The following is a 22,063-nucleotide window of genomic DNA, read 5'->3' as shown; positions in this document are numbered from 1 at the left end:
GCCTCTTTCTGGAAATGAACATTTGATTTTACTTGCCATCACCCAACAAGCCACTTCTGAAGCTCCTTATTCTCCTGGCTTTTTTATATGAAGTATCTCAAAAACCCACAGCAAGTAACATTTCTGGCATGTAGCTTCCAAGGTTGCCCCTGACAAGCAGTGTGTGCTCAGAACTCTGTATTTCTGCACACTTAAAGATACTAAACTTTCTCGACAGTTTTCTGCAGTCTGTGCTTGGAAACATTTGCACTGATTTGCCATTTTAGACCCAAAATGTGGGGGTGGTTGTTTTTTTAACTATAGGTGTTGACCATCCAAAGCTGTGCTGAAAGAGAACACCTTTTGAGAGACTGTGCCATTTCTTGAGTGGCACCGTGCTGCCCAGCTTGGCCCTGGGTATGGGAACGCCATGGGACTGCTGGCCAAGGAAAGCCAGGAGATCACCAAAGCACTGGGGCTGCAGGGCGAGCACCTGTCACCCTGACACCAGTCACCCTGACACCAGTCACCCTGACACCAGTCACCCTGACACCTGTCACCCTGAGACTGACTCAAGCCTGAGTGGCTCTGCCATTGCTGCAGTGTCAGCGGCACCGTGTCACACACGGGCTCTGTGCATCACACACTGGCACTGTGTCACACTGCCACACACGTGGCCATTGTGTATCCCGCACGGGCACTGCCACGCACGCCAGGGCTGTGACACTGCGGTGGCTGCAGTGACACCCTGGCAGTGTCCCACACACTAGGGCTGTTGCACGCACTGGCACCGTGTCCCACACGGGCACTGGGTGTCCCACACGGGCACTGGGTAGGCACACACGGGCACTGTCCCACGCCGTGTCCCACACGGGCACTGGGTGTCCCACACCGTGTCCCACACGGGCACTGGGTGTCCCACACGGGCACTGTCCCACGCCGTGTCCCCCCGTGCCGCTGTCCCCACGCCGGGGCAGTGACAGCCCGGTTCCCATGGCAACGGGAGGCGGCGCTGACGCGGCAGCAGCGCCCACCCGCCGGTCACCTGACGCGGGCCCGCGGGTCACGTGATCCGGTCTCCATCGTCGCCATCTTGAAGCGGCGGCCGGAGGTGAGGAAAAACGGGATTTTCCCCCATTATTCCCGGTCAGAGCCAGGCGGGACCAGCCCGCTCCGGCGGGCGGCGGCGGCGGGCGGGCGGCGGCGAGCGGGCGGCAGGCAGGGCGCGATGCGCGGCGGCGGGCGAGCCGGCCCCGGGGCGACGCGGCGCTGCCCATGTGCGGAGCCGCGGGCGGCAGCGGCTCCCGGCGGAACCTCCCGGGCCGGGGCTGCCTCCGTTCCCTCCCCTCCCCTTCCCGCCCTGCCCTCCTCACCGCCTCGCCTCTCCTGCGGCCAGCTCCCCGCTGCTGCGCTGATGGAGCCGCGGCGGCGGCACCTGCGCGCTGTAACGCGGGGCCGCTTTATGCGGATCCTCCCGGAGGGGAGGGCGGGGGTCGGGCCGGGCCGGCCCGCGGGAGGGTGGCCCGGCCGGGGCGGTTTCCCTGCCCTCGGGAGCCGCGATGCGATCGGAGCGGCCACTCCGGGTCAGGTGGTTGTGCAAAGCGTGGTTTGGCTTTTCCAGCCCCGGAGGCGTCTTGCCCTGCCTCGGTCCTGCTGCCCGAGTGGGTGTTCCCTCCGGTCTGGATCCTGCCCTCCAGGACCCTTTGTCAGCCCCAGACCCCCCGTTTTAGTTCCCGTGTAGGTCGTGTCAAGGGTGCGTGCTGGTACAGGCACTTGCCAGGCTGAAGTTTTGTGCCCTGGGAGGTGGAATCATCTGTACTGAAAACACTGAATTCCACATAATTTGTGTACAGATCTTATCGTCCCTCTGAAAAGTCTGCAGCAGTAAGCATTAAACTCAGTCCAAACAAATAGTGATGGAACATATATATGTGTTATATATCCGTATATACCATAATTGTGCATCTGATACCTTTGATTAGTCTCAGAGCATCCCAAACCAATGCATCTCTTTCTTTGCATTTTTGACATAGCAACACTGTATGGCAGCATATTCCTTTTATGGTTTGTCTAGCATTTTTCCTCTTAGTTTTTATGCTGTTTTCAGATGAAAAGGCTAGGGGAAATACTTGCCTATTTAGCATCACTTAGCAAAGTTTTAAAAGTACCAAGTGTAATTTAAAGTAGTAGTATAAAGTCCTTATAATTTTCCTTAACTTGTTGTCAAAGTATTTCAAGAAGACATTATTCCTTTGAGCACTTCATTCAATCTGCTTTCAGAGGACAAAGCACATTTATTCACTTTTCATAATGGTTTCCAAACATGTTACAGCCAGTATGAAACAAAAAGCAAAGTGGTTTTGTGTAAATGAATAGGGTGATTTCCAAATGATAGTTCTCAACTTGAAATACTTAACATGAGGTGCAGATGACACTAAAAATCTAACATGGGTTATATCCATAGTCCTGATGATAACCTGACTTCTGAGTTGAACAGCAAATAAAGGTAACTTGAGTAGTTCTCCCTGGAATTCTTCTGTAGTGGAAAACATACAAGACAACCCACTCTCATATGTCTGTGCATTATATTGCTGTATAGTAAATCCATAAGTAGAAAAGAGTGGATTTTATGGGTCTGTAGGACCAGTTCTGGAAGTTCTGGTTTGGCCTTTACCTTTCTTGCAAAAAAAAAAAAAAAAAAATCACATGAAAGAATTAGGCATAAATTTTCAAGGATGACTGATAAAGATCTGTAATTTTTATGTTCTCAGTTTTATATATAGTATATAAAAAGTATATAAATATATAAAATACATATATGTGTGTGTGTAGTGGATCTTGAATAGGTTATTTGTATACATTTTTTCAGGAGTAAATTTTAATGTAAGACTTTCTGTCCGGCTTCTTCACATCCCACCCCCTGCTCTGCCCACATCACAAGATATGTTTTCATGTAAATTTATATATATTGGCTTCTAATTTAACCTCCAACAGTACCACATTATTGCCTGTGGTTTATGGTTTGATATGTTTAAAGGAAGTGTAAGTGGAAATAGTTACTGCCTACAGCTTTCTGTCCAAACAGAAGAGAATTGCTCTTTTCAACTTCAGTACCAGTTTATTTTCCTACAATTAAGGAATTGTAGAAAAAGCTACAATTAGTAGGTTTTCTAGAAAATTACATTTATAATGAGTTGTATGATCTGACATTTGAACGCTCTTTAAAATAGTCACAGTTAAATGACTAATGCAAGTAAATGCCAGAATTGCTTTATTCTCCTAACATTTGAAGGGAAAAAAATTGCTTATTTTTGTAAATTACATTTAGGAGACATCAGTGTATCAGAGTTAGGAATACATTTTTATATCATACCATGGTTTTTAGATATAAACATGCCAGTGACTGTTGATTGGTATTTAAGTGTTTAACATTCAAATGTGTAGGCCTTGTAAAGAAAAAGGGAATAGCTGTAACACTGTTAATCATCAGCTTATACTTGAAAATAGTTATCTTGCCCTTGTACAACTTGGAGGCAGGCTGTTAGAGGCTCTCTTGGAATTATTCTGTCAGCTGTATTGAATAGTATCCATGAAATGTCCTCAGCATCCTTGGCCTATTTCTGTAGCCATCCTGAAAGTTTTCCTTAAGTTGGTGGCATTAGGCTTCAATATTTAGTAGAGAGAGAAATCTACATAGTACTAGGTTGCCTTTTTATTACTGTGCATGTATAAATCCTAATTTTTCACAAACCCTTTCTCCCAGGTATTATGGAAGAAGGAAGCAGTGTTGCAGTCTTGGTGCCAAATATTGGGGAGCAGGAAGCTGTGCTGATTTCGGAGACGGTCATTGGCCCAACACTTCAGAACAGCGAAGATCAGAGAAAATGTAAAACTGATCCACTCATCCACGTTATCCAGAAACTGAGCAAAATAGTTGAAAGTGAGAAGTCACAAAGATGCCTTCTAATAGGGAAGAAACGTTCCCATCCTGATGCTTCTGCGCAGTCTTTGGACGCAGAGGATCTTTGTGAAATCCCAGCTAAAGCAATTGAGCTGTCAGTGATTGCTACTAAAAAGACTGAAGAGTTACAAGCAGATTATTTTGTGACTGAATGTCTTCCGCAAAGCAAAAAAAAGGTGACGTGCTACCAGTGTAGTCTCTGTAAGTTTCTATCACCTTCGCTCTTAACACTACAAGAACATATAAAACAACACGGGCAGAAAAATGAGGTGATATTAATGTGCTCAGAATGTCATTTTGCTTCCAAAAGCCAAGAAGAGCTTGAATCCCACTTCAAAAATTACCATGAGAATTGTGGTAAAAACAGCATCCAGACAAAATCGCAGCAGTGCGTAAACGTCGCCAGTTCATTCCTGCAAGGGCCAGTGGAAGGGAGTGTCAAATCAGGGACTGACCAGACAGGAAATGTGGACTGTAAAGATGTAAGACAGTCTGCTCCTGTGCCCGAGGTGGGCAGGAGGAAGTGGTACACGTACGAGCAGTATGGCATGTACCGGTGTCTCATCTGCCGCTACACGTGTGGCCAGCAAAGGATGCTCAAAACGCATGCCTGGAAACACGCCGGGGAGGTCGACTGCTCCTACCCCATCTTCGAGGAGGAAAATGAAACTGCCAGCTTGTCAGAGACAGTTGTAACTCCCACACCTCACAGCGTGGATACAGTTGTCCTTTCTTTGGAAAACAGTGAACTTGATATCCATAGCGAACCTTCTCTTCAGCTTCAGATTTGCAATTCGGAGCAACTGTCGTGTAAGTCACCCATAGGAACAAATGTAAAAGAGGAGGAGATATTAACTGAGTCTGTGGTGAATTCTCCTACTACAGAGGTTGTAGAGGAGACTGTATCCGACACAGAACCGGACAATATGATAACTGACAGCCTGCTGTCATCAGCACAGAAAATCATCAATTGTAGTCCGAACAAAAAGGGTCACGTTAATGTAATAGTAGAGCGTTTGCCAGGTGCTGAAGAAAGTGTCTTGCAAAAGCCATTCTTGATGAACACTGACATTGACACAGAAAAAAAATTAATCTCTGAGGAGACCCACATTACCTGTGAAGAACCTGAAGTTTATCGTACAGATGAAATTCAAGAAGTAATAATCGGATGGAATAATACTGACAAGAAAGATAATGAATTAAGCCCTAATAAAAATGTAACAACTGATGAAAATGTGCCTCCCGCACGAAGGAGGACAAACTCAGAGTCTTTACGACTGCACTCCTTAGCAGCAGAAGCTCTTGTTACAATGCCCATCAGAGCTGCAGAACTGACACGGTCCAGCTTCAGGGCTCTGACTGGGGAAGATGCTGTGGATGCAGGTGCAGGACAGGGAGGAGCTGATGGCCCATGCGTGGCTCATTCTAAAGTGGTATCCTCGCTTAAGGATCCTTCAGAGGAGTATAGTGGCTTAAACCAAAGTGAATGTGCAATAGTGGAGATAAAGAAAGAGAGGCCAGAGTTATCAGAAGCCCCAATTAAAATGGGCATCAGTATGTCACTGCTCACCGTCATCGAAAAGCTGAAGGAGAGGACAGACCAGAACGCTTCTGATGACGACATTCTGAAAGAACTACAAGACAATGCACAATGCCAAAACGCCAGTGATGCAAATATCCCTGGCAGTAACCTGGTGGAATACATCCCCAACGTGGAGCGGCCCTACCGCTGCCGCCTGTGCCACTACAGCAGCGGCAACAAGGGCTACATCAAACAGCACCTGCGGGTGCACCGCCAGCGCCAGCCCTACCAGTGCCCCATCTGCGAGCACATCGCGGACAACAGCAAGGACCTGGAGAGCCACATGATCAACCACTGCAAAACCAGGATGTACCAGTGCAAGCAGTGTGAGGAATCCTTCCATTACAAGGTAAAGTTCTTTCCTGTGCCTGCCTGGAATAGCTAAATAACCTAATTTGCCACTTTTTTTAATAACTGGTGATCCCTCTCTAACTTAATTCAGTCTGACATCCTGGCTTTGTTGTAATTACAATTAGGGATTACTGCCAGCAATATACAATTCAGCTATAATTATTCTGGATTACCCACTGAAATAAACTTGCTTCCTCACTTATTTTCCTGAGAATCATCTTATGGACATAATAACATCATGTTGTTTCTCTGCCCACATGTAACAACTACAGGAGGAAATGAAACTATCAAAGAACTTTATAGCTGAAACTTTAAAAGAATGCTCAAACATGCCTGCCAGTTGTGTGCAAATGTAATCATGGCATTTGGGAGTACCATGACACGCACTGAAGCAGAAACCATTTTCTTTTCTCCTCTGTTGTTTTGTTGGTCTGGATGTTCTACAGAACTTTGGTTTGAAGGATTATGTACTAGAGCAGAATAATATACTTCTGCCATTTTCCTAATTGCTATTTTAAGCATTAATGCTGGGGAGTGTGTCCCTGTGTACTCAGCTCAGTATTCAGGAATACAAAATAGATTGCATCAGTATAGAGCTCTACAGCTGAAACTCCTCTAGGCAATCCTATCCCACATTTACTCTAGTCTGAAAAAATATACAGGTAGGGTAGCAAAAGGCTCTCTCTTCCCTCCCTTCCCCAAGCAAGTAGAAACAGGACCAATGTATTAAGTCACAAGGCAATACAAAAATTGAGTTAATTTTCACATAAGTCCCAACCTCTAATCTAATACTGCTTTGGGAGTATAATAATTTTGGAGGAAGAACAGTGGCCAGTTGTCTGGGGGAATGAGGGAAGAAGGAAATCTGTTTTCTAAATAAACACAAATCATAGAATGCTCTTGGTCATTGTCATCAATCCTGTTATGTTCCTAATCCATGATACTTGTTTTATTCCTAGTAAAATTACCTAAGGGATAATCTGTATATATGTTAATGCATATTTTGTAACAGTTGTCATTAAAACGTGAGTAACAATGTCACAGATCATTGCAGTATTTCAAGTGGTCACTGTATGTTTGTAGTGTACATTTAAACATGGGAAACGCTTTTTTTCAGAGCCAACTGCGAAATCACGAAAGAGAACAACACAGTCTTCCAGAAATCTTTTCAACAGCTACATCTAACAAGCTCATAGTTTCCAATGAAGTAGATGACAGAGAAGGTACTGTGTATATTTACACCTGAAATTGCAAAAGGTCACTCATAGCATTACTTCTGTTTGCTGTATTTGTATAACTGGTTTCAAGGTCTCCTTCATGACGAAATGTTTTCATTCCTGATCATAACCTTCAGTGTGTGTCCTTTTCAGTGTAAAAAATTTACCATAGTCAGATTTGGGGTGGCATTTGTTGTTAGGTAAGATGTTTTTAGCCCCTATAATTGACCCTTTTATTTCTTGTGAAACACAAGTGATACAGAGCATTACTCTGAATTTTCTCCTTCCTTCAGCAGCTACAGTATTTTCCAAATCACCTACAGTAAACAATAGAAAGCCTTTTTTTTTTAAAGTCACCATGGTAATGTAGTTTGCTGTCAGCATATACATACAATTCCATCCCTTCTGTGTTTAGAAATTTCTGGTAATGTCCAAAATGAGTAATATTTTTAGCCCTAGAGAGGGAAATGTAAAGCATCCTAAACGTGCAACCTGTGTCTGTAATAGTTGCCAGGGTAACAGTAGGTATGGATTTTCACAGAATCACAGAATATTAAGGGTTGGAAGGGACTTTAAAGCTCATCTTATTCCAACCCTGCCATGGGCAGGGACACCTTCACTAGACCATGTTGCTCAGATGTTTGTTTAACTGTGTATCTGCTTATAATTCAGTAGTGTTTGTTTTAAAAACAACAGCAATAAAAAAAAAAACAAACCCTTGATGAAAAAACCTTAACCCTTGTTAAGATAATCAGGGGAAAAAAATAACCAAATTCTGTAGGAGAAAATGTGTCCTAAAAATCCTGTGAGTATCCTGAAGACCCAATATTTATCACTGCAATGTAAATGCATTCTCTGGTGAGTTACCCTTACTGAAAATATTTACAGCATTTTTATTTTGAAGGCAACACTGTAATTATTAACACTTTGAAATTTTAGAGCACTGTGGAAAAATACTGGTAATTATATAGCCTCTGAACAACTGTGAGCTGAAGTGTTTCCATTTTGTACACATAGCTCTTTTCTGTCCTAACTGTGCTCTCTTGTTTGTTTAGACAGCAAAATGTGCACTGTAATAGTACTTAGGTTGCAGTAGAAATTTCTGGGTCACACTCTCTCCTCTACAGCTGGTCAGTGAGTGCAAAAGCTATTGAAATTGATGCAACTCCTTGTGAGAAAAGGGACTAACCAGCATGAACCAGCAATGCTTTTCCAAAGCAACATGGTCCATGTCAGAATAGAATGAGATCCACAACTTTTGCCTTCTGTTCTCTTAGCTCTCACTCTTTTTCTGGCTTTCAGTATACAAATTAGAAATTTAAAAGCTAATTACCTTATCAGCCTCAGGTAGAATGACCCATCCCAGCTCCTTTCTGCTCTCATCAGTGCAGAAGGCATTTACATTCAGGAAGTTGATCTGTAGTGCTTCGTATACCTGAGCCTGAGAGAGCCATCTGAAGTCAGGAGAAGATGGGAAAATGGCTGGGGAGGGTCTGCTCAGTAGTGGGTACAATTTAGTAGTGAGAACATTTCCCATTAAGTACTGGGGTTTTTTTTCTTCAGAAGCAATAATATAAATATTGTAATGGAAGTGATAAGAAATAAAACGTGGTTAGTGTAGCTAGTTACAGCTTGGACTATTACTTCTGACAATGTTTTTTTTGCTATAAACCAGTGTTCTTAAAGATGTCATGATACAGGAATATAACTATCATGCAATGCCTGAAATATGTCAGATTTTATGAAATACTGTACCTTTATAGCTAAAGTCCTGTTAATGTGACTGAAAATCAAAAGGATTATCTGCTTTTGAAATTAGTGTGTTTTAATGAGGTTGTTTTACAGTTTATATCCTGATTCTGTAACTAAACTTCCATGAAAGAAGAGCTCCTGTTCAAGAAATCTGCCTGCTTTTAATGTAATTACTTCAGAGATTTTTTAAAAATATTTTTTACTCATTATTATCTTATCCAAGTGTTACAACCAAGCACTTGAATTGATTGTTTACCCTACATGAAACTTAGTAATGTGGCTTGAATGAAAACAGCTCTCCTTTTAAACTTTTATTAACTCATACTGTGGAATGCTTAAATTATTTCAGAACCAATTTATAATCAAATTGCAACACCACTGCAGTACAGCAATCTCTTGTCAAACAGATGTCATCCCTATAAAGCGACACAAAACAAAGAAGTTTATGGCATAGCATCTGTTTATGTGAAAGATGCCTGAGCTGGAACAGTTTCATTTCTTGTTTATGAAATAGTTAGTCCTAAAAGTCTCTTTATTCATCATGGTTGTACAATAAATTAAAGGGGAGCATTATGACACTGGATATGATCAGATTGTAAATGTCTAATAATGAAGGAATAGGGTAATAAGCAGCATTACAGGAGCACCTGTTACTGCTGCTACAACAAAGATCTGTCATTTCCACGTTCATTTTAAGAGACCTGATATTCTCTATCCAGAAAGCAAAAGAGGCCCCAAACCCACAAGAAATAAACCCGTGAAGGGGATGAGGGACATGACTGCTATTTTGTAACAGCAAGGGATTATTTGATGTATTATAATTTATGTGCATCTCGTTGAAGGAATAAATACAAAGTAGTGATTGGTATAAATAATTGCTCCTAAGAGTGTGCTACTGGGTGTGAGCCACACAGAACTATGCCATAGCTAATTTGTTTGCATAATGCTTTAAAAATCTCATTAGGCACTGTTAAAGCTGCCTGCCCAATAAAATACCAAATTCATAACAGAAAATGGATTTGGAAGCAGTTTATTCTAAAACTGCAGCATTTAAGATGGAAAACCCATTCAAGTGGAGCATGGAATAGCTTCACACAGCCCCTGCTCTCCCATGGATCTGCAGCCCAGTGAGTGACCTCGATTCATTTGAGGTCTTCTACATAAATGTGCTTTCATAAAAAATTAATTGTAGAAATTTAAGTTCCAAGCATATAATTAAGATTGTTTCTGTAATTTACATTAAAGGAAAACCAAAACTAATAAATTTTACTAGATGAGCATATTGTAGGAAAAAAATCCGATATATTTTGCCCTGAGGTTGGCTTGCAAAGAGTGCCTGTTATATATTCTTTCCATATTATTTTGTATAAGAATGCCAGAAGAGTGAGCACTGTGTCATGCTTTAAAGTAAAAATAGGAAATATATTTTCTGTTATTGTGATACACACAGAATTATTCAAATTTTATTTCAGACTGTCTTTGTATTCAGATTGCTATTTTATTTTATATGGTATACTATATATTCTTCATAATAATCCTCTGGGTTTATCATCCCTACCTAATTACTTGGCATCTTGAACCAAAAGTACTGAATTTTGTAGGGCAAGTTTAATTAGTGGTCACTTTTCCTTTCTGCTTCAGTTAGCTGTGTGACTATATCCCTCAGAACAATATTTCTAAAACTTTTTTTGACATAATTCAGTGCCTACCTGGGGAGAAAAAGAAATGTCTCCTTAAAAGAGTTTTACTGTAAAGATTCTCAGTTGTTGTTTTGATAACGAAAAGATTCAGTTAAAAAAATGTTTAAAAAATAAAAAGTGCTGCATGATGGGCTGGAATGGGAAAATTACCTGCATAAAAAATACCATCCCTCTTCCCAAATGTTAATACCTTAACCCAAACCAGTTCCATTATTCAGTGAGGGAGCAGGAACAGGGCTCTTTAAGTCTACACACTTACGTCTCAAAAATATTCCAGCTGTGCACTTGTGGGCACACATTTTCCTATGCTAAAGGAGTCATTAGCCTTTGTCTCTGCAACCATTAATTTTTCAAGAGTCTTTTTCATTCTAGAAAGAAAAAATGATTTTTGTTACAATTGCTTTTTAGTAATTTGGAGAAGTTCCAAATTATTTATTAAGACATCTGGTCATTATCTAATTTTTTTATCATCTCATATCCCTTGGAAAGTGTAAGTGTATGTAGATGATAAACAGGATTTAGAGGTTTTTGGGAGGCCTTTTGCTTTGGTTTTCTGTGTTTGACAGTTTGAAACTCTTCCTTTCTCAATCCCCATCTTTTCCTTTGATTTGATGCATTCTGCAAAGCAGTGAAACTGCCGGGTTCAGCAGTTCCCACATTTCATCACCTTTTGCTGTAAGACAGGATTTTACCCAACTGCAGGAAGAAGGGAAGTGTCCACATAAAGAATGTGTTTTCCTAAAATTTTAATAATTCCAGTAAATGGCAGAGCTAATGCAGAACAGCATGGTAAAATAAACCATACCTTTATTATCTCTATGTCCGTTGCCTGTTTAATACTTTAAAAGCATTAAATATTCATAGATATTCAAAACTATTACTCTAAAACGTTAATTCATGTTTCATAATTCAATTGTGATGAAATTCTCATCTGAGAACTCCTTACAATGCAGCTCTCTAAAATGATGGATTTTGTTTCATATAGGCAATAAGTCTTCAGTTCAGAAACTGTACAGATGTGATGTGTGTGACTACACAAGCACAACCTACGTTGGTGTACGAAATCACAGACGAATTCATAACTCTGATAAGCCATACAGGTAAGTGTCTCAATTACTGCCAACCTCTGACAAGGTTACTGAATTGCTCATGCAATTCTGAAGACATTGCTAAAGAAGTGCAATTACATCATTTTACTGCAAATTTGAAGGAGCCACACTTGCTGGTTGACTCAAACCGTGTAATTAAGATTTGCTAATTTTTCCAGACTGTACCTTTTGCTGCAGCAGTCTATGGCTTGTTTTCAGTTTGAAGCATTCACATGTGGAAAGGGAAATAATTACATTGTAATATTGGACTTTGGCCAACAGTAATAAGACATTTCTCAAAATCCTTGCATGCTTAAGTTCATTTTGGATTTGCTTTGTTGCAAAATGTTCTTCTTTGTCATATTGCTGCTTTACACACTGGCTACTACAGAGTGTGGCAAAATTCTGCCCTTTATCTTGTCACCAGACCCCTCATCTTTTTCACAGGTTCAAACAATATTAACACACTCACTTAGGGTGAGATTTTATGAATTTTATGAATTTTCTATAAGAGATTTATATAGAAACTTGGATATCTAAAATAATGTGTAATATTATAGCTCAGGTCCCCAGCAAAAAACTAAATCCTGCACTTTGCTGTTGGTTGCTGCATAAATTCCTGCAAATTCAATCTGTGCTCATTCAGTGTGGATCTCTGTCCCTCTCTAGTGGCTAGAAAATAGATCAGACTTAATAGACCTTTTGAGTTGATATACTTCTATCTTTTTAAGACAAGTTCTGGAAGCTCAAGACCTTGAAATGCTGAGTTCAGCCAGGGACTTTCTCTTTTGGAGAAGCAAACCCAGAAAACATGTCGTATTTTGATTTGTGCATTACAACGATATCCCAGATCACCAGCAAAAATTTGCAAGATGTTTGCTCAGAGAGCAAATGTGGAATACAAAGAGATTGTTTTTCTCCTCAGAATCTTCCCTATTGCCATTATTTATGACTTGGTGAGGTTGGAACAGCAGATGCTGTAGAGTGTCTTATACATGGTAGTTTTTGAGTTGGTGTTAGTTGGGCTGTTTTGATTTAGGAACCCTTGGAAATTTTCCATTGGTGATACAGACTGCTGCATACTAAATATAAACTACTGATGTGGCTTGCTTTCCTTCCTATTTTTTCATAAACCCCTTAAGACAAATATGAAAAACTGGCAGGGTATTCAAGCAACAGCCTAAAATATATAATGATCAAGTATTTATGGTATTTGTCCTTCTGAAACATGTATTCCTCAAGCCCTCCATAGTATCAAATAGCAACCTACTATACTGATGCCATTTTTAGAGCTGTAAACATATTTTATAATTTGTTTGAAAAAAATCGCTGGAAATTAAGCTGCACAGCCTCAAATGATGTGTTTTTGTAGATTTGATACCTTCTGGATTGTAATAGTGCACAATTAAATCCTTTAAAAAATAAAGTGAGTATTCTCAGTATCCTGCAGTCTCAAACTGTTCCACACTATAGACCAGACTTTATAAATGTTAGACATTTTACCATTTCAAAAAAACCCAAACAGCTATAGTCCTAACAAATACATAAGAGTTTTAGCTGAGCTTGATGGTTGCCACTTAAATATGTTCTACACAGGAAGGTTGTGTGGTACTATATTGATATTCATGAATAGCATAGAATTTGTGCAATACTTTGAGATCCAAATCTGTGGATCTAAATCTAAATTCAGAACTGGTTTATGTATTGTTTTTATACAAAGATATTGCATCAGAAGTAAGAAGAAAAGCAACATAATTTGGACAGTGTGATGAGACACTTGTCTGAGGGCACTTGAATCTAAATGTGTTGATCTTGTCCCTGATTTCTATTTCAGCTATAATGCCCTGAAACTTAGCCATTTCATTACTAATTATATAGTTTGACTTTTAAAATGGCATGAGAAACATTGCTGTTGCATTAAGTAAACCACAGACTCTGGAGTAACAAGGCTCATGTCTAAATACAGTGTCCCCTGTAGCTCTTACAGTCACATTGTGCCTTTGCTCAACACAGCCAGGTAACCCGGATCAGGGCTGCATCCAGCCACTGCATCCTCATCCCACTTACACTGCGTGGTGCTTGCCCACATCAGGAGGGGTGCACAAGACAGATGTCAGGAAGGAACATAGTCCACATGCCCAGGGATTCCTGCTGAAAGGTGGAGGCTTTTTTGGGCTGCATAAGATTCTCACTGCCCAACAATTACAGGTCAGCGTCATCACTTGGACTTCTGTAAATATTGTTAGCCTTGAACTGTAATCTTTCTAGGTACCTTTGCTTTCTCGTGTTTTCAGAACAGTGTTAGCAGTTAATTGTCAGATTAGTTCACTTCTTGTTGTCTCTTCAGGTGTCGAGTCTGTGACTTCGCCACCACAAATATGAATAGCTTGAAATGCCATATGAGGCGGCACCCCCAGGAGCATCAGGCAGTGCAGCTAATGGAACAGTACAAGTATGTAACGGCTCTCGTTTGGCAAAAAGCTGTCATAGTACTCATTTTGTTATGTTAAGAAACAAAGCAGGGTTTAGATTCTATTATCCTCCCTCCTAGGCTCATTCTTTGTTCCAGAATGTTTTTTGGGGTTGGCTTTCTTTTGAGGGAGAGATTTGCCACGACATTCCCAGGCAGTGTTTATGCTGGTTGGTTAAACATGTCCACGACTTCCCTCTGCTACAGTAATCAGCTTTTTCTCCCCAGAATGTGGTGGATGCATATAAACTGCCTATTGCAAGTAGTTTCTGGACCATGTTAATTACCAAAGCATGCCTGGAATTGTTTGGGAGGATGCACGTGCCAAAACCATGTCGTGGCACTTCTAATGTTTAACATTATAGATGGGTAAATTCCAGTATCCAGGAATGTTCTCTGGCTTTGTTTAATACCCTAGTCTAAGCACAGCCTTTGCATATACATGTGAGTTAGAATCCAGGTTGGCATTACCTAGTTAAGAATTAGCATGAATAGTCATTATGTTTAAATCATTATGTTAAGTGATGAGTGTCCTTTACAGTTTGTTCGTAGCTATGTGTGGTTTGTATATATATGAGAAAGTTGGCATAAATATGTGTAATTGTCTACTACTAATTTGCAACAAAAAAGCTGGGAAAGAAAATTGGGAATATTCTGAACACTTCTTAGTGAAAGATTTTTAAAGGCAATAGGGAGAATGCAAATAAAGCACATTCACATCAAGGTTTCTTCTCAAGAAAAGCTGCTTCTACAACTTAAAAATCCTTCCACTGCCTTTTCCCCTAAAATGGTCCAAGAAGCATTAAGTCCTATTTGTTCTGCTGTCATACTATGCACAGTATTGCTGAGTGCTCTTACTGTTACCAGAGATCACTGAAAACCTCCACACTTTGGTCCGTGAATCCCCAAGGAATTAGTCTATCAAAAGCTGTGAGATAATTGTTTCCTTGGTAGATCAATTTAGGATACACTTGAATAGTAAAGTTTAATAATTCAGCATAAGTCAACCTGTAGGGTAGATCATGCTATGGAACTGAAAGGCTTCTACTACTAAACTCAAGGTAAATAATTTTGTTTCTCTGAGAATGTGTTGCATATACTTTAACTATATATTTTAAGTACATGATCATTAACTGGAGTGCATCATGCTAAAATTGTTGGAGTTTCCGTGTCTCATTTGAACTGTACACTAAAGTAGTCAACAGTATTTGGCAATATTCTCACAGTATTCTCAGCAAAGTAAATCTTATTAGTAAATTAATAAGTGTAAATTAATGAGTAAATTAATTAACTGAGTAAATTAACGTACTTCAAAAAATGAGAGAGTAATTAAAAGGAGATAAAAACAAACACTGGACTGCAGCTTCATTCACTGTGTTACCAACCCACTGACCAAGCTGTGTTAGTGGCACAGAAAAATCATAGGTATGATAAGACTAGTGGATACATATGCATGTAGAATGGAATTAAGATTATTTGTTGAACTTTGTGTTTTGCAAAAAAAAATTATTTTGGCCTAATTTTATCTGTAAATTAACTATAAGATCTGCCTTCTATCTTATTTTTAATGATTTATTTTTGTAACAGCCTCATTAGGGACAGTAAGATTGTCAATCTGAGAATGAACTGGCCTATCTTTGAAAGCATCCATTTTCTTTGTAAGGCTTCAAATTAGAAGGAAAAGAGAAAAATAGGATATTACATTCCAAACCAAGTCACAGAAAAAAGTGAGCTAGAAGGACATGCCTGTTGTTCCCCAGCAGGACAGAATTATCTTGCTACATAAGCAAGGTAATGTACCGTGCCTTCACCCAACTTGGGAGATTTTTGCAGTTCTCTGCAATCTTCTGCTGAGCAGAAATAGTTTCCAATATATATGATTATTTGCAGGGCATTTTAGGAGTATATCCTACTGTCATTAAGAGAAGTCATAAAACCTTATTGAACTGTAGTGTATAACATGTTTTTGTGTAAGCCTTCTTGTGTTTCCAGGTTATATTTCTGAAAAGGTCTGAAAAGTTTACAAAATCTGACTAGTATGATAGTGATTTTAACAGACTCATCATAGTGTACCTACTGTGTTCTTGCTTGAGCAGAAAACATCTTACTCCTCACTGAGGAATGAAATCCTTTCCTAGCTATAATTTATTAGCTCAAGGTCACCTTTGATTGCTTCTGGCCTTTTCCATGTGATTTGGGAAACTAAAAGCTTCCAAAGTAGCAGGGAGCTGAGCAAAGGAAGAGCTACATCATCCTGACTATGTGTGAGGTTCTGCTGTGGAGTGTTGTCATGCATTCATCTCCTTTTTGCTGAGGTGATTTATTTATCATCTTAGGAAATGTGTAAAAAAACTCCTCTGTTGTACATTCATATATGAAAAAATTCATGTGGGATTTGATCAGTCTTGGGTTATTTGTGGCCATAAATATACACTACATCTCCCTGTAAATAGGACTTACTCTTCAAGGTTTTGTTCTTTATTGTATGAGACAGTGTTTTGCAGGGAAATAGATAATTTAGTCTGGTGGTACCAAGCTGATGGAAAACTCTACAGAGAAAATGGTCACCTGTCTGACTCTTGATCTGTGAATATGTTCAGAATCTGACCAGACATTGATCTCAAGAGGTCCCTTCCAACTGCAACAGTTCTATGATCCTTAAATAAACTAATACATGCTGCAGCAGCAAAGACTTTATTAACTGCAGTTGACATTATCAGTGTTAATTACACAGCTCCTGCTTGGTTCAGAGCAATGGCAAAGAGAACTCACTACCTGCCCGCCACATCCCACACACCAATGCATGCCTGGTGTCTGCAGTCATCAGAAATACTGCATTTTTGCAGTGCTTAAACAGTTTTACCAGGCCAAGGAGATAAGATTTTAAGCTGTTTAAGAAATCAGAAGAATCAGACTTAAAAATTCTCAGACCCTAAAAACAGTCTTATATTTCAGGATGAAACTTTGCAAAATAATGTGGCCTAGTTATAAAACTGAAAAGGGGCACCAGGAAGAAGATTCACATGGATCTCTCTCTACTCATCCTTTTGAAAGAACTAATCCATTACTAAACTAATAAAAGTTAACTTTTAAATGTTTCTCTTTTTCCTTCTCCATTTTTCCCCTAGATGTTCTCTCTGTGGATATGTATGTAGCCATCCTCCATCCCTGAAGTCCCACATGTGGAAACATGCAAGTGACCAAAATTATAACTATGAACAAGTGAACAAGGCTATTAATGATGCAATTTCACAAAGCAGTAGGTATGTTTGATTTACTGTCAAGCCCTATCATCTAAAATTTTCGTAAGACCCAACCCTCATCCAAAATAAAGTTCCTAACAAAAAGCAACAACTGGTACATTTTGATACCTGTTTCATTTTTTACTATTATTCCAGGTTTCAAGGACAACTCACTGACAAAACCTTATTAGAAGGCACAGAAGAAAGTACAGTACCTATAATAGGAAGTTCAGACAACTTGGTGTCTTTTACAGAGTCTATCAACCAGACTACAAATGAAATTTCAGGTTCTGATGAGAATGAAAAACCTAACTTGATGACTACCTCATGCAGTTTAGAAAAGAACTCCACTCTACCCCATCTTGGCACAGAATACTGTGTTCTTCTCTTCTGCTGCTGCATTTGTGGTTTTGAGTCTACCAACAAAGAAAACCTGCTGGATCACATGAAAGAACATGAGGGTGAAATCATAAACATCATCCTAAATAAGGACCACACCACGACTCAAAATACAAACTAGGTGAAGCAGTAAGTTAAGAGAGGATTTTCTAGAGTGAATATTTTCCTGCTTTGCTACTTTTTGCCTGAGAAACTTGCTAAAGAGAAGAATTGCTAGCAAAACTTGATTTCCCATCCTGAGTCCTTGTTTCAGTAGGAGTACAATATTTTAACCAGGGACTGATGAATCATTTAAGAGATAAATATAATGAGTGGTGAATAGAATGATCCATTTGAACCTGTTATTTCTTTATATGGTGCCAAGAATGTAGGATTGTTGGTTTTTCTTCTTCTCAGTTACTCATCAGTAATAACGCATTAGTACAGTACATTAAGACCCAAAGATGTGAAAGCTTTGTATCAGTTGAAAAGCTTTTCTCTTCCTCCCTCTTTGTTGTTTTCCAAGTAATTCAGCAAAGAACTTTCTTACCCTTTTTTGAAACTGGCAACAGACCAGATAAATATTTTTCAATATAATCTCACAAACCCCACTGGATTCTGGAAGGTAGAGCAGCAGGAGTTGAAGGGCCTAGAAGCATTTTGCTAATAATTTGATTGGATCCTCACTAAAAAACCTGGTATCTTTCCAACTCATATTGTGTAAAAGATCCTTTATAATAACAACCTGTTGTTTCATCATGGTTTTCTTGACACATTCAGCAGAACTGTTTAAAAAAACCAACCTTATAATGTCACTTTCCGTTTGTGGTGATTACTTTGCAGTATGTATGAGCAATGTTTTTAATGAGAACAAGATATGAATAATAATTGCCACTAAGTGATGTAGGTTCCAGAAGATGTAGGTGAGCACAAACTGGGATTTTGAGAAATGCCTACATGCTTTGGCAATCTTTGAAATCCCACTGGGTGGCTAAGTGTCTGTCAGAGCTATAAATGTAGAAATAATGAGCTGAAATATAACCTTCCTGTAAAAAACCTTATTAAAAAAAAAAACAAAACAAAACAATTAAGCCAAAACTGTATCCAGCCACTTACAGAATAAAATTTACCAGTGCATCTAGCATGGATTCAGAAAGGGAATTAGAGATTACTTTGTTTTCTAAGAAACACATAGAAATCTCTCCCTCTTAAAACCTTTAGCTTCTAAAATTACAGTGTGGGGGGTTTTTTGGTTTGTTGTTGTTTTCATAGTTACAGCAGTTTGCAGTCCAAGGCATTCATCTGTGTATCAGTTTGGGATATTATTACACTGGTTAGTTACCTGGCAACTTTGCTGAGGTTGTTTATAAAGTTGGCTACTTCACTTGTTTGAAATATACATTTCAATCAAGTGAAGTAGTAGCACTTCCAGAGAAGCCCTTTAGCAGCCAGATCTAAACTTTCTAATTCAGGCAGGTATTGCTGCCTTTAATGAATGGCAGATGCCCAGCAACGTGCCCAGTTCCTGACATGGGGGTGCCCTTGCCTGATTTTTAGTAGCTCATTACGCAAAAAGTTACTTACTCTTAGCAAATCAGTGGTTTATGGTTCCTTTATTTATACATTTCTGCTCTCAGAAATCGGCTCCAGCTGTAAATCTGAGAGGGTGGCAACATGTACTGTCTGTCTGTTGTGTTATCACTGACTGAAGTGGCAACCAGGAAGAGAAAACAAAAGGTCTTTGTACAGCCTCATGAAGCAGCACAAGATGTAAAGGCCAGGGTAAAAGACCTCAAGTACATTTAATGATATTTGTTTTCACGGGATTTCCTCAATTTGACCTGTTCTTAAGGTTAAATAGGTATTATTATTTTGTTTATAAATTAGAAAGGAGAAAGTACATATTTTACTTTAAATATTGGTCAGGATATAAGGTCAAAGCATTTCTGTGTTCACATATTTGAGACATTTTACATACATATGTGAAGTACACAGTATTTTTAAAGTTATTTTTCATATTCCTACAGGTGGATTTTACATTTGAAAAAGCACGATTCATTTACACTATCTCAAACTCAATCAGAGATAGTAAACTTTTAGTGGGATACTCATACTGTCTTACATCAATATTTTACCTTCAGTATAGCATTCATGTGAAAATCCTACATTATCTGGAGTACATCTCAACTTTCTCATTCAGAGATCCCATTTGTTGGAAAAATTAAAGAACAACGAGATCCATGGTAATGCTAAACTACCAGTCAGTATTCACAGTAACAATATTTACCATGTTATTTTTGTGGAAAGGGATGATTATTTTAAAGTTGCTCAGCTAGTGAAAGATAAAAGTGAAAAACTTGCACTCATAAGCTAAGAAGGAGATGACAGTGAAGCAAGACTTAAAAAGTGATTAACCTTGAATAAAAACGAACAGCTTTGGTGCCTGGGGAAGCCACACTTGCAGCACTGTGTACAGTGCACCAGGAATCAGTGTCATGGGATTACTGAGTAGGACATGTCTATGCCCAGTTCTTTGCCATCTTGTTGCTTTTTTCTTTTTGCACATGTTCCTATAAAATAGTAGAAAGCTACTTGCCACTAAAACCTGTTTCCTGTCCTAACAAATGCCAACAAAGAACTCTTTCCCCCATACAGAGGTTTATTTTTTTTAGCTGTCTCCACGCTGCTTGCCTTTAGTTACCCACTCAGTTCCCATGGACTCTGTCAGAAGTTCTGCATGTAAAGTAATCATAGGCTTAGTTTTTCTGAAAGCAAATTGTTCCTCAGGTTATCTGCTTTTGAGCCCGTGCTTGGCTTGGCTGCATGTTTGGGAAGGGGGTTTAAGCGCATTTCAAAGTCACAAAAACTGCAGTTTTCCCCTTTCTTTTTTAAGCTTTTAAAATATTCTTGGATCTTTTGTCACAGCACTATCAGGTGATCAGCTACTCACGTGCTGTTTGTTTAAATTAAATTTTATTCTGTGATATGAACTGTAACTTGCAGCTTTGTTTTAAATGCCTGTACTACCACTGAAGAGCAAACTTCATTCAGACTGGGCTGTACTGAAAAATGGTTGCATATTTCATCTTCCTGATTTAAGCTTGGAAAAATAAGAGTGGGATTCAGTCAGAGTTATTGTATTTTCCTCTTTCATAAGCACTTATTTAATCATTTGAAGAAATGTACAGTTGGTGCTCAAAGTAACATTTGTTAAGATATATTTAATAGAAATTTACATTTGCATTTGATATTCATGGACATGGGTACATGTATTTTTTTAAGAAAAGGTATTGTAACACTATGGCACTGCTTTTATAGCCAAAGTATAAAAAAATTTAGAAAACTGACATGTAAAGACTGCAGTTAATTCTGATACTGTATCTTATTAAATAGGATGAGTTTTGTTTTATAAAGTTATCCAGCACATTAAGCTGCATGCCTTAAGCTCTCTCTAGGATTGTGTTCCTGATAGACAACTGTTCGGAACTATGAAGCAAAGTCTGTAGTACTACTTTAACTACCTTCTGGAATACTGTACAATGTTAGAATAATTTATTTTGCTTTACAGGAGTTTGTCATGTATTGACTTTAATATTGTATTTTGGTAATAAACTTTTTTTTGTTAAACACTTTAGTCACTTTTATTTGATCTGTATGAAATATGAATGTGGAAAATTCAAACACTGAGCCAGTGTTTGGAGAGAAGGGAATCTGTTTAAATCAAAAAGTATTTGAAATACTTTACTCCCATTTCTCACCCTTATGTCAACTTATTACAGTTTTAATACTGTTAATACAAGTAACTGTGGTGATGAAATAAGAGACTGTTAAGCCAAAATACTTCCAAGTCTGCTTGCAGTGAGGAGGGGACAATGCTGAAGGACATAACTGGAATTTCAGAATTCACAATGAAGCTACTGTGAGTTTTTTCCCCTAATTGAAATAGAGTGAAAACCTTGCACAACTTTTTTCAGGTAAGTGATTGATCTTTGCTTATCCATCACATAAGCTAAGACATATATTGCAACCTAATTTTAAATATACAGCATATTTCTTGGCCTTGCTGGAGCTTTTCCTCCCATCTTTTTCAGGGGGATAAAAAAAGTCTAATTCAGTTGCAATTTCTGGAGAGAAAAGAGAGAGTATGGTCAGAGTACCCATTGCTGTATCAGCATGGTTTATATTAACAGTCAAGCTTTTCTTGTTATTGTCATATTCTTGTTATTGTTATTATTATTATTATTATGGCCCTGGGCCAAATGTGTTGAAATAAAAGCTGGAAAACTGCAAATGGGTTTGGATGCAATGCTACAGATGCTGTGTCAGGCAGTTTTGTCACATTT

The 22,063-nt window shown here is 39.1% G+C and overlaps 1 protein-coding gene across 2 annotated transcripts; it reads left to right on the top strand.

Annotated features, from left to right (window-relative positions):
- The first annotated feature begins 1,041 nt into the window (after nt 1–1,041).
- On the top strand, nt 1,042–21,354 carry ZNF507 (zinc finger protein 507). 2 transcript variants are annotated; one of them, XM_050311616.1, is made up of 7 exons: nt 1,042–1,090; nt 3,743–5,871; nt 6,991–7,096; nt 11,528–11,642; nt 13,978–14,082; nt 17,229–17,363; nt 17,499–21,354. In XM_050311616.1, exons 2-7 carry the CDS (start codon nt 3,748–3,750, stop codon nt 17,860–17,862), a joined length of 2,949 nt encoding a protein of 982 aa, XP_050167573.1. In that variant the 5' UTR covers nt 1,042–1,090; nt 3,743–3,747; the 3' UTR covers nt 17,863–21,354. The 2 variants fall into 2 exon arrangements, with proteins under 2 accessions (XP_050167573.1, XP_050167575.1); XM_050311618.1 differs by lacking the exon at nt 13,978–14,082.
- The last annotated feature ends 709 nt before the right edge of the window (nt 21,355–22,063 follow it).

The sequence above is a fragment of the Myiozetetes cayanensis genome, unplaced genomic scaffold (genome assembly GCF_022539395.1).
Source record: "Myiozetetes cayanensis isolate MyiCay16 unplaced genomic scaffold, myiCay2020 scf16, whole genome shotgun sequence".
NCBI lineage: Eukaryota > Metazoa > Chordata > Aves > Passeriformes > Tyrannidae > Myiozetetes > Myiozetetes cayanensis.
Note: the sequence above shows the minus strand (reverse complement) of the source record. Positions and strands in the feature narration are given on the sequence as shown.

What these genes read in the sequence shown, in the direction of transcription:
- ZNF507 (XM_050311616.1), top strand. Translation starts at nt 3,748, where the DNA reads ATGGAAGAAGGAAGCAGTGTTGCAGTCTTGGTGCCAAATATTGGGGAG. An exon ending in AGGAATCCTTCCATTACAAG is followed by an intron (nt 5,872 to 6,990) that starts GTAAAGTTCTTT and finishes GCTTTTTTTCAG; the next exon opens with AGCCAACTGCGAAATCACGA. An exon ending in CAGCTAATGGAACAGTACAA is followed by an intron (nt 14,083 to 17,228) that starts GTATGTAACGGC and finishes TTTTTCCCCTAG; the next exon opens with ATGTTCTCTCTGTGGATATG.